The sequence below is a fragment of the Hippocampus zosterae genome, chromosome 21, assembly GCF_025434085.1.
Source record: "Hippocampus zosterae strain Florida chromosome 21, ASM2543408v3, whole genome shotgun sequence".
Classification (NCBI taxonomy): Eukaryota; Metazoa; Chordata; class Actinopteri; order Syngnathiformes; family Syngnathidae; genus Hippocampus; species Hippocampus zosterae.
Window position 1 is genome coordinate 9,092,813 of NC_067471.1, and position 11,104 is coordinate 9,103,916.

Consider the following 11,104-nt stretch of genomic DNA (forward strand, 5'->3'; position numbering starts at 1 on the left):
ATTAATAAGTGAAATGATTCATTAAAATGGTTGTAATATTTTCTTTATTTTACATTTAGGTAAATAAAGCGAAATAAAAAATGTAATTATGTATTGCAGCGAAATGTCACATAGGTAGGTTTCACGAGCGACCTCTGAACCCGGAAGTCTAATCTACCTCCGCCAACGAGTATGCCGGACTAAATACGTATACCTGTATATATTTGTATTTTCTTTGACAATATTATTATTGATGAGTATTTTTTACGATTGTTGTACGTTAAGTGAAATAAAAATTAAAAGAATCCGGATTGATATTCCAGTAATTGGGTCACAAGACGTCATCAGCACCACTGTTACATGATTGTGAAGCTTCTCGTGTTGTCCAGTGAGGAAACCACGCTGTTGAAACGTGACTGCGTTGGGGGAAATCGGGCCAATCACAGGTCGCACAGCTCCATGCGTCATCCAGTAGGCGGGACTAAGATAGAAGGTGCGGCGCGAGGACTAAGTTGACGTTTGTGAACGTTGCGGAGGGAGTTCAGCCGAAAAAAACTGCCAAAACACTAGTCCAACCGCGTCGGACACGAGGCACAAAGATCTCGGAGACATTTAGAGGAGATAAGTGTAAATTTGGGTTGTGATCGGTCGTCGTTTTTTAATTAATCGCTCTTGCTACGTGTATTTACATAACCGTCGTCTCCCTTGTTGTGGCGGGGACAATTGTTGTTTGCGAACGAATAACAAATTCGGTAACAGCATCTCTTGTTGCAACTTAGTGCTTTTTTTGGGTGCAAATACGCGTAAAATAATTTGAATCGGCGTAATTTTGCTTGTTTTTTAAAAGGTTTTCGAAAAACAAGTTATACAACGAGGCTGCCTTAGTTTCCCGCCGCGCAGGTCCTAACACCCGCCTGTTTCCCTGTCACGTTGCCGCGGAGTGCGCGCAGTTTCTTGAGGGCCAAATGGTTCAGACTCTGACACGTTTTAAATTCTTCGTCACCATGGAAAAGGTTTTATTAGAGCAAGGTTAACTCCTCCACACCTTGGCCCACCATATTTACCGATTTAAAAACAAAAACTAATTGGAATTCCCTCTTAGTGATTATTGCACCCGGATTTGTGTTAGTGTAAATAAGGCCAGATTAAGAAGATCAGTCAAAGGACATTTCCATTCTTGAGGCTTCCATCCATTTGAGTGATGGTCGTGAATACGATCCACTGGTTCAGGAAGGGCTTGCGGCTCCACGACAATCCGTCCCTCAAGGAGTCTCTGCTGGGGGCCGACACCGTCCGCTGCATCTACATCCTCGACCCCTGGTTTGCAGGCTCGTCCAACGTAGGCATCAACAGGTGGAGGTGAGCCCACCGCAAACTCCCCACACACTCACATGCACTCTCTCCGTATGAGGACACTTACAACGTATTTAATATCTTGAAGTGTGAAAGTGAGGCCGAGTTGATTGAGTGTGTTAATGTTCAGGTTAAATGGGGATGGCGAGCATGTAACAGTGTTCATCCATGTTGGTTGCGCAACTCCTGACGCAGACGCCTTTTGTCATGCGTGAATAGAAAGCCTTGGCCGCCGCGTGAGAGGAAACTCGATTGTAGATCTCGGCGAGTGAACACTCAAGGTGAACCCCCAGTTGTGTCGGTGTTACACAAGTGGGTCAGTGTGTTACTGGACCCCACTACCCCCAAACTCCTGCTCCTCGCCTTTCTCTGAGCCTTTGTGACCTGATTCCACAAGAAAGTATGCTCGGGAGTTCATTGAAAGGATTTGAAGTATAGAAAAGACTTTGAAAGTTTTAAATCATTTTTTTTTTCAATTATGCTGAACAGTTTGCTTGGTGTGTCAATAATGTAGCACCGTGAAGCCGAGCGAGAGGCTTTCACCACCTCCCCAACTTTAGTTGCCATGGCAACACTGTGCACGGCGGACATTTTCTCCTTTGCGATTCCCATATTTTGTATAAGTTGATTTTTATGTCCTCTGTCCCCTCCCGCAGATTCCTGCTGCAGAGTCTAGAGGACCTGGACTCGAACCTGCGCAAGCTCAACTCCCGTCTGTTTGTGATCCGGGGCCAGCCCACCGATGTCTTTCCAAGACTCTTCAAGGTTGGGACGCCCGCATGATTTTTTTCCCCGTGACAGGTGGACACAAAGCAGTGCCAAACGCGGCTGACTCATCGTGCTCCCGTCAACTTTGACCTCGGTAGATCTGACATTCTGACATTTCTCCAGGAGTGGAACATATCCCGCCTGTCTTACGAGTACGACTCGGAGCCCTTCGGGAAGGAGCGGGATGCCGCCATCAAGAAGCTGGCCTCCGAGGCCGGCGTGGAGGTGACGGTGCGCATCTCGCACACACTCTATGATCTTGACAAGTAAGTAGATGAGCCCCCCCGTGCCCCCGCCTCCTGCCCCCCAACTCGCGGTCAGCGTTGGACCGCCGCTGAGCTCAAATTTGAAACTGCAGGATCATCGAGTTGAACGGCGGTCAGTCGCCGCTCACCTACAAACGCTTCCAGACCCTCATCAGCCGCATGGACGCCGTGGAGGTGCCGGCCGAGTTCATCACGGTCGAGGTGATGGGGAAGTGCCGCACGCCGCTCTCGGACGACCACGATGAGAAATTCGGGGTGCCGTCCCTGGAGGAGCTAGGTCAGTAGAGTGGAAGAGAGAGGTTCCTTCGGAGACGTCAGGAATTCCGCATGGAACGTTTGACCTTCCTCTTGCAGGTTTCGACACCGAGGGCTTGTCGTCGGCCGTGTGGCCCGGAGGCGAGTCCGAAGCCCTCACGAGACTCGAGAGGCACCTGGAGAGGAAGGTTGGTCACGTCCGACAAGATCAAAGGACGTTTAATGCTGCTTTCCCGAGCGAGCGCACGTGCCGATCCTGGTTTCTTCTGGTTGCCACAGGCGTGGGTGGCCAACTTTGAGCGTCCTCGCATGAACGCCAACTCGCTCCTGGCCAGTCCCACCGGCCTCAGCCCCTACCTGCGATTCGGATGCCTCTCGTGTCGCCTCTTCTACTTTAAGCTCACCGACCTCTACAGGAAGGTACGGAGCGCTTCTCCTTCCTTCGAGATGGACGCAATTACATTGAACACAATTACGTTCACGTATTTTATTTTTTTTCTCAACAAAATATTGAGCTATATATACTGTTAACTCGTCCCCTTGAAACAAAAGGTGAAGAAGAACAGCTCGCCGCCGCTGTCGCTGTACGGCCAGCTGCTGTGGCGCGAGTTCTTCTACACGGCGGCGACCAACAACCCGTGCTTCGACAAGATGGAGAGCAACCCCATCTGCGTGCAGATCCCGTGGGACCGCAACGCGGAGGCGCTGGCCAAGTGGGCCGAGGGACGCACCGGCTTCCCCTGGATCGACGCCATCATGACGCAGCTGCGCCAGGAGGGCTGGATCCACCACTTGGCCCGGCACGCCGTGGCCTGCTTCCTGACCCGCGGAGACTTGTGGATCAGCTGGGAGGAGGGCATGAAGGTAGGCGCGGCGAGGCGGATCTTTTTATTTCAGCTTTGTTTTGGCCCACCGTGGCCATTTCCGGCGCTCCTTCCAAGACGCCTAGCCATTTTGTCGCACAGCTCGCCATTTGGAAGCTCGTACGCGAGAACGACGGCGGTTGCCAAATGAAAAAGATTGAGGTGGCGCCGCCTCGGGGCAATTTTGATGGCTTGCTTTCCGGTGCGCAGGTGTTCGAGGAGCTGCTGCTGGATGCCGACTGGAGCGTCAACGCCGGCAGCTGGATGTGGCTCTCGTGCAGCTCTTTCTTCCAGCAGTTCTTCCACTGCTACTGCCCCGTGGTGTTCGGCCGCCGCACCGACCCCAACGGCGACTACATCCGCCGCTACCTGCCCGTGCTGCGGGGCTTCCCGGCCAAGTACATCTACGACCCGTGGAACGCGCCGGAGGCGGTGCAGAAGGCTGCGCGCTGCATCGTGGGCGTGCACTACCCCAAGCCAATGGTGCACCACGCGGAGGCCAGCCGGCTAAACATTGAGCGCATGAAGCAGATCTACCAGCAGCTGTCCTGCTACAGAGGCCTCGGTAAGAAATGCCGACTGACGTGCTGGCTTTAATTGGACGCCGTACATTTATTTCGCTGGCAAACGTCACGCATCTGATCCTCGCGCTTATTTTTGATCGGCGTTATTCTACAGGTCTCTTGGCATCCGTTCCCTCCTCATCCAATGCAAACAATAAGCCTTCGTCAGAGGAAATGGGATATTCTGCTGAAGCTCCTCGTGACGCAGCCACTGCCGCCGCCGCCGCGACCGCTGCTACGTCTTCCGGTGAGTCATCTTTTTTTTTTTTTTTTAACCCACCATTGGAGCTGAAAACATGTCCTTCGGAGCTTTCATCACTGTTTTGCCAAAACTAAACGTAGGAAGCTTTAGTCTGACGTCTTCTGCGGACTTGCTAAGTGATCTCTTGACCCTACAGGCTATCCCATGCCGGTACAAACGCAGGCTGACTGGCAGAGCGGCGGTGTCATGATGTACCAGCTCGGGGATTCCCAAGGCGGCGTGGGCGCGCATCAGCAAGGTAGTAGGAAACTGCTACAATACTGTTCGTAAAATATATGTCATTGCCTGTGGAGTTGTAGTCCTTCACGCTGCGTTTAATTTTTCCAGGCTACGTCAGCTCCAGCATGATGTGCTACCCTCAAGGCAGCCACCAGAGTCCCACGCTTCACAAAGGTCACTTTTCCTTTGAAATTGATTACAAGTTAAAAGTACAGTGCAACAGGGATGGGGATGAGCATAATGTATCAAAATAAAGCTGAAGGACTTAGTTTTTATAGGAAAAAAAATTCTAAATCAGTGTTCATCAAAAACTAAGCAGAGGTTTTATTCCAAAGGAGTACATATAATATTATCATTGTCACATTAAGTCATTGTAACCTCATACACAGTTTGAACATGTGTTTAAATGTAGAAAAGTTAAACCCTGCACTGTCATTGATTCTATTCTTACTTTTCTTACTTTTTATTTTGTCTTTCTAGGGCTGGAGCATCACTCCAGCAGCGGTTCGATGAGCAGCAAGCGTCACTGCGAGGACTCCGGAAATGGCAAAAGCTCCAAAGTCCAGAGACACTAACCACAGAAAATTTATGTATGAAAAAAAATTGTTATTTTGTTCTCTCCATTTTTACGCGCCGCCATGAATTTACAACACTCACATTTCTTTTGTGTCTTTCAGTAATCTTCATGCGGCGACACCCTCGCCCGCTATGAAGTAATCAAATATGTTATGACAAATGCCGACATCCCCGGAGAACGTCGCACTGTTTCTTCAACGGAAGGGCGGGTCATTGCATAGAAGGCCGTCGTGTGTATATGAAGAACTTTCAAAAATTCAACTCGCATACAACTTGTACATATTTGACTATTGTATGTGCGTTATTGATCTTTGTGTAGCGTCATAGATCCATTATATATATTTTTGATATGATACAAAAGTCATGAGTGGATGTTTCTTTTGGGGGAGTTTTTTTTCTCCCCCAAAAATGCAACTAAAAAGGTCTCTATTAAACGGGAAAAAAACCGCATCATGAAAATCTTGCTGTCTCATTCATTTCCTCCTGTTTGAGCCTATTTAAGTGTTTCACTGCTGGTTGACTGGTTGTGTTTCCCACTGTCGATGCAAAATCACTTTGACCTTGTTATGATGGCCGATTACCCACAATTAATATCTTTGTGCCCCACACCTCACCTACCAAGTGTATGACCTCCGACCCACAACTGCAAACAACTGTTTCTAAATGTGCTTGTTTCATTAAAATTGTTTAAATACACTTGAGTTGCACTCTTTTTTTTAAAATATGGAGTCAAAATGCGTTTTATTTACACTTAAAATAATCACATTTTGACATTTAAAAAAAAAAATTAGGTTTCATGCTCAGGGTAGGGTGATTAATAGGGTTTCAAACCAGGGCTAGAGTTGCATAAAATTGTTACAGGGCACTTGTATGATTTTAGAATAAAGTTTCAAAACAGAATCAAATCGCCGTTCAAACTATAGTCATATTGGTCAGCCATTTGCCGAAGACTTAATGAACCGCCATTTTGTGTCATCCTCCTGACTATCATCGTGACTAGGCGAATGAATCGGACAGCAAAAGCACCATCAGGCAAGCCAACGCAAGAAATTACCGTACATATATACTTTGTCGGAAAACGTTTTCACAGCATGTACATATTTATGTTAATAAATTGTAGAAACTTTGTTGCCAAAATAGTTTATTAAATATGACGCCAATTCCACTCCGCTCCATTTTAGCTTTTTTGGTCTAGCTATGCTAGCTGAACGAGCTATGAATTCGCGTTTCGACAAACACGACAAAACTAGACAACAAAAAGTTCAGCGAATGCGCCTCTTTATTGGTACATTTGGTATGATATAAGTTGACGAAATTAGGCGAAAAGCAAGGAATGGTGTACCGTTAACCTGTCAATGAATGCTAATGTTAGTTAACTATCCCTTGTACTTCCGGTTCTTCATTTTGCCGTAATTAAATGAATATTAGAATATTAGTTGTTGTCGATCTAAGGCTGTTTCTTTTTTTCAATCCATTGCCTAGCTCAACGAAGCAGGAAATCTGTACATTTCCATCTCACTTCTGGAGTCAAATTCCATTGTGATGGGTGAGTAATGCGACTTTTTTTGCGGGGGGCGGTGAAACTTCTCATTTTGGATTCCCCACGTTTGCAACTAATATGTGGTTCTGGGTTCAAATGACTATTAAAGCTGCCCAGACTCCAGAAAAAAATAAAAATGTGTGTCTTCTTTTTCATCATTTACAATAAAAGTCTGTGCTGTACTCCACAATAATGGCCAGTAGAGGACGTTCAAGGCCTCCTGTATGCTTCCAGTTATTTTCACACCATTGCATATTAAGACTGAGGTACCAAACTGCATAGATTTTGCCTTCAAATAAATTTAAACTCCGATTTTATGCAGGGCCTCCCCTGACCAAATGAACAATATATTCAATCAGCCAAGTAGAGTGTTGTGCTTGGCGGTCCGGGGGCACCTGCTGCGCTCATTTTGCACTGCTGCATGTTTGCTCAACAGGCAGTCCCCGCCGGTGAGTTTTTCCTGCTAAATCATAAAGTCTCGTTAGCTTATTTTCATGTGGAGATTTCTAGCCAACCTGAAACTGAATGAATTCTGTTGGCTAGAAGGAGGTGCAGAGGGACCATTTTAATTGGGATTCCCGGACGCCAGAAAGAGAGAGCACCTGTCCCTGCCGTCACTTGGCGAGCTCATTCTTCCCAAAGGGGCCGTTTGTCCGTTTCCACAAATAACCGCAAGACTTGGGAAGCCCTTCGTTCACGTCACTATTTAAATTTCGGCGCGCAGGAGCAATTTGTTGCTCTAATCTACTGCGCCGAGAGCCTGGGAAAAGCTGAAAAGTTTTAATTACATTCCAGAGCGGCGACGGAGACATGCAAATGTTGACAGATAGATGTGTAGATGCATAGACGAATGAATGGAAAGTCACGGACAGATGAAATGAATTAGGGCTAACCCCTCTGTGAACCTGTGTAGTGCATCTGTTGTGCCTCCGAAATAGTCTCTCATGGTGTCCTTACAAAGGAATGAGGAGCGCCGTCGGATTGGAGGGGACCAAGCGGGTCTTTGGGGAGGGGCAGGCTCGACTGAACGACTTGGAGAAAATAGCTGCTCCCATCTGTCTTTTAATCTTTCCTGTGGAAAATTTGGTGTGTCACGTGATCCCAGCAAAGCATTTAAAAGAGTCAAATCGGCACGAGCCAGAGGTCAGTCTTCAGACATCAGCCGATCTTGGTGGTCTGTCAGCTTCCAGGAAAGACATGTCGGACGCTGAGGAGAGCCTGAAGGAGCAGGAGGAGTATGATCAGGATGAGGAGGACGAGGAAGAAGAGGTACAGGAGAGTGAGAAAAAGGCGCACGAGGAAGAGTCCAAACCTCGACCCAAGACTACATATGTGCCCAACATCGCCCCACCCAAGCTGCCGGACGGTGAGAAGGTCGATTTTGACGACCTTCACCGCAAGCGCGTCGAGAAAGACTTCAATGACCTGCATGGCCTCATAGAGTTACACTTCTCCAACCGACAAAAGGAGGAGGAGGAACTAGTAGCCCTGCGCAACCGCATCGAGCGGCGCCGCTCGGACCGGGCCGAACAGCAGCGGGAGCGCGCCGAGCAAGAGCGTGAACGTCAGGCCCGGTTGACGGAGGAGCGGGTGCGGCGTGAGGAGGAAGCGGCAAAGCTGCGTGCTGAGGAGGAGGCCAAGAAGAAGAAGATGTTCACCAACAAGTCCTTTGGCGGCTATCTACAGAAGGTGGACCAGAAGAAGGGCAAGAAGCTGACGGCACGGGAAGAGAAGAAGAAGGCGCTGCTGGAGCGCCGCAAGCCGCTCAACATCGACCACCTCAATCAGGACAAGCTGGCTGAGAAGGCGCAAGACCTGAGTCTGTGGCTGTACCAGCTTCATGCCGAGAAGTTTGAGCTCACCGAGAAGCTCAAGCGGCAGAAGTACGACATACATGTGCTGCGGAACCGCGTCAACGACCACCAGCGAGGGTCCAAGGCATCCAAGACCACACGTGGCGCCAAGGGAAAGTCCGGATCCTGGAAGTGACCGCATGGGGAAAACACAAAGAACTTTTTTAGCCAGCACCTGTCCTGAAGGCTACTCATGAACTCGCCTTTATCGTTTGTTCACATTAAGAATATTCAACCTTGTTTGGTGGCATGCATTTACCCGATGCCTATGATCGAGGTTTCGTAGAGCATGGTTAGAATCACATTGTCCAAAATTTTTGTTCTTGAACTGTGCATTCTTTTCGTAATTTTAGTCATCTCCCTATTTTGTCACTGCTGTGCTTTCAATGATGCAAATGCATGTTAGTTTATGTATGAAATGTGCTATAAAAAAATAAAGCTGCCTTGCATTGTCTATTCCACATTTTTTTTTCGTTGCCTTTTGTGACTACATGCAACATTTACATACACACACCGTTGATTTAATTTGAAGTTACTGCCACTTAAAAAATACCCGCAGTCTATTGAGAGCCAGTACAAGAGCCGCATCACAAATTGTACCTATACAAATATAATAATCCGGACTTTTGCACTTTAACAATCCCGTCTGTGTACAACTCGACCTTGTTATGTAGTATGAAAGGAGCAACATTGAGATTCATTTGGCAGCCCTTCCGATTCAAGTGCTTGTCGTCTTCACTCACACTGGCATAGCCTGGCTCCAACACCAGTTTTAGTGCCTTTTCAAGTCATTGTTTTTGGGAATGTATTCCTGCAAAATAATGGTTGAGAAAATGCCAATTCTGAAAGGACACTCAAGAACTTAAACAGATACTTGATACTGGACAATCGAAGCAAGTTGTCACTCAAGGGGAACGCTCACCATTCTAGAGCAAGTGGCGTGTACTTAAGCCTAAAGTGCATCAGCCCTTATGCCCGCCTGAGTATTTTTTTTATTCTCAGTCCATGGACTTTTTATGCCTCAAGGCCGGAGATAGGCCATGACAGAACTCTTTCCCAGATGTGGCTGTATGCTACGCGGTCACCATGGAGACTGGGAGAGTCCGTCCGCGCTGTCAGCTCTCTACCCACTAACATGTCCACTCTGCTTCTCCAGCCTCAAAGTGGGCACTTTGTATCGATGATGACGTGGAAGGGGTGGCAAGAAAAATGGACCGAAGGGACATCTTAATGGGCTTTCCGACCACGCGTCCAAAGAACAGCATGTTCCGCTCAATGACACGACAGGTACCTGACGGGAGGTGTGCACTTAATCTACCTGACCTGCTGTGCATCCCGCAAGCATGGTGATGAATCATGTTGAGCTCGAAAAGAAAATACTCGCTTGGGGGGGCAGATTCGTTAGCTCCCCGCAAATGTATCTGTGCCACAGAGATTGACGAGCCTCAACTGGGGTTCAATTTTCTCCTGATTGGATTCAGCCAAATGTCTTGATTACATTTATTGCTACTGATTATGTATTGTAATGCAAAATAAACATTTTGATTGCTGCATTTCATCCTAATCAAATTAGCTATACTGTAAATGGGAACAAATAGGAACCGTTCATCCATTTGTATCCCAGCTGACTTTGGACCCTAATCGCTGTGAGCATAAATAGATACTGCAGTACAACTTTGTTTTTCTAGAAATGTCTGGCCGTTTTAAAAATCAAACATGGCATTTGAGCACAAAAGTTTCAGATCATGACTTGACTCTTGGTGTCATGCCTCCAATACCGTAGCTCACTTGAGGCAGGTCACATCCTGTTCCCAACCGGTTTGTCGTGGACCGGCGGATTATGAATGGTGCCGCATTTAGATTCACGCTCACGTTCAGCTATTGTAGTCTCGGGTGATTCATGCCCACTCCCACACACGTGCGCTCATCATCGTGATTTCGAGACGGCAGCGATGTGGATGAATCACAATTTATGAGCATTTTATAGTTGTAAGATGTGTTGCAGTGTGGCGGAACACTTTCATTGGGACTCAAAGTACCGTACTCTCACGGCGGTTCTTGACTTTCAGACAGTACATGAGAGCGTTTCGTGATAAAAACTTCAAGCTCTTTTTTTTCTCAAATTGTTTTAAAATAAATGTTAGTTATGCGTTGATTTTTTTTTCTTTTTTTCAGGAGCTGCTTCCTTCGTTTAAATTGCTTCCACGGTGCTGCGGATTGCTTCCACTAAACCCATGTTGTTGTTAATTCTCTGAAATTGACCTGCGAGTGACCGCCAGCTTCCAAAATGCTTCAATAATTCCTGTTTGTTTCTTGCTGTCAGGATGCATCAAACGAAGGCGGACGTGTGATGAGAGCTGATTCTTGCGCTCGCAGCCACGGGGTAAAACATCTATTTATAATTTGCGCAGCACGTCAATATGTTCACAATCGCCCGCATTTCACTCAACGCTTGCAAACACGCTTATTTGGATTGCTTACATTTTCTTAAATTCAAATTAATAGGCATCATCATTGAGCTTACTCTATTTGAAATGGTCATGCATTTACCGAATACTTGATAGGGTACACCTTGCCAGCTGATGACATGCAAAAAAAAAACAAAAA

General features: G+C 47.1%; 2 protein-coding genes across 3 annotated transcripts; both read left to right on the forward strand.

Annotated features, from left to right (window-relative positions):
• Positions 1-441: 441 nt before the first annotated feature.
• Positions 442-5,800, forward strand: cry1a (cryptochrome circadian regulator 1a). Of its 2 annotated transcripts, XM_052055926.1 has the most exons (13): positions 442-1,338; positions 1,989-2,097; positions 2,224-2,366; positions 2,459-2,643; positions 2,721-2,809; positions 2,901-3,041; positions 3,174-3,485; positions 3,695-4,049; positions 4,163-4,294; positions 4,446-4,547; positions 4,637-4,702; positions 5,009-5,118; positions 5,206-5,800. In XM_052055926.1, exons 1-12 carry the CDS (start codon positions 1,181-1,183, stop codon positions 5,101-5,103), a joined length of 1,887 nt encoding a protein of 628 aa, XP_051911886.1. In that variant the 5' UTR covers positions 442-1,180; the 3' UTR covers positions 5,104-5,118; positions 5,206-5,800. The 2 variants fall into 2 exon arrangements, with proteins under 2 accessions (XP_051911886.1, XP_051911885.1); XM_052055925.1 differs by having other exon boundaries at positions 5,009-5,800.
• Positions 5,801-7,673: 1,873 nt separating this feature from the next.
• tnnt2c (troponin T2c, cardiac) lies at positions 7,674-8,958 on the forward strand. Its single transcript, XM_052055929.1, has one exon. It carries the CDS (start codon positions 7,842-7,844, stop codon positions 8,631-8,633), a length of 792 nt encoding a protein of 263 aa, XP_051911889.1. The 5' UTR covers positions 7,674-7,841; the 3' UTR covers positions 8,634-8,958.
• The last annotated feature ends 2,146 nt before the right edge of the window (positions 8,959-11,104 follow it).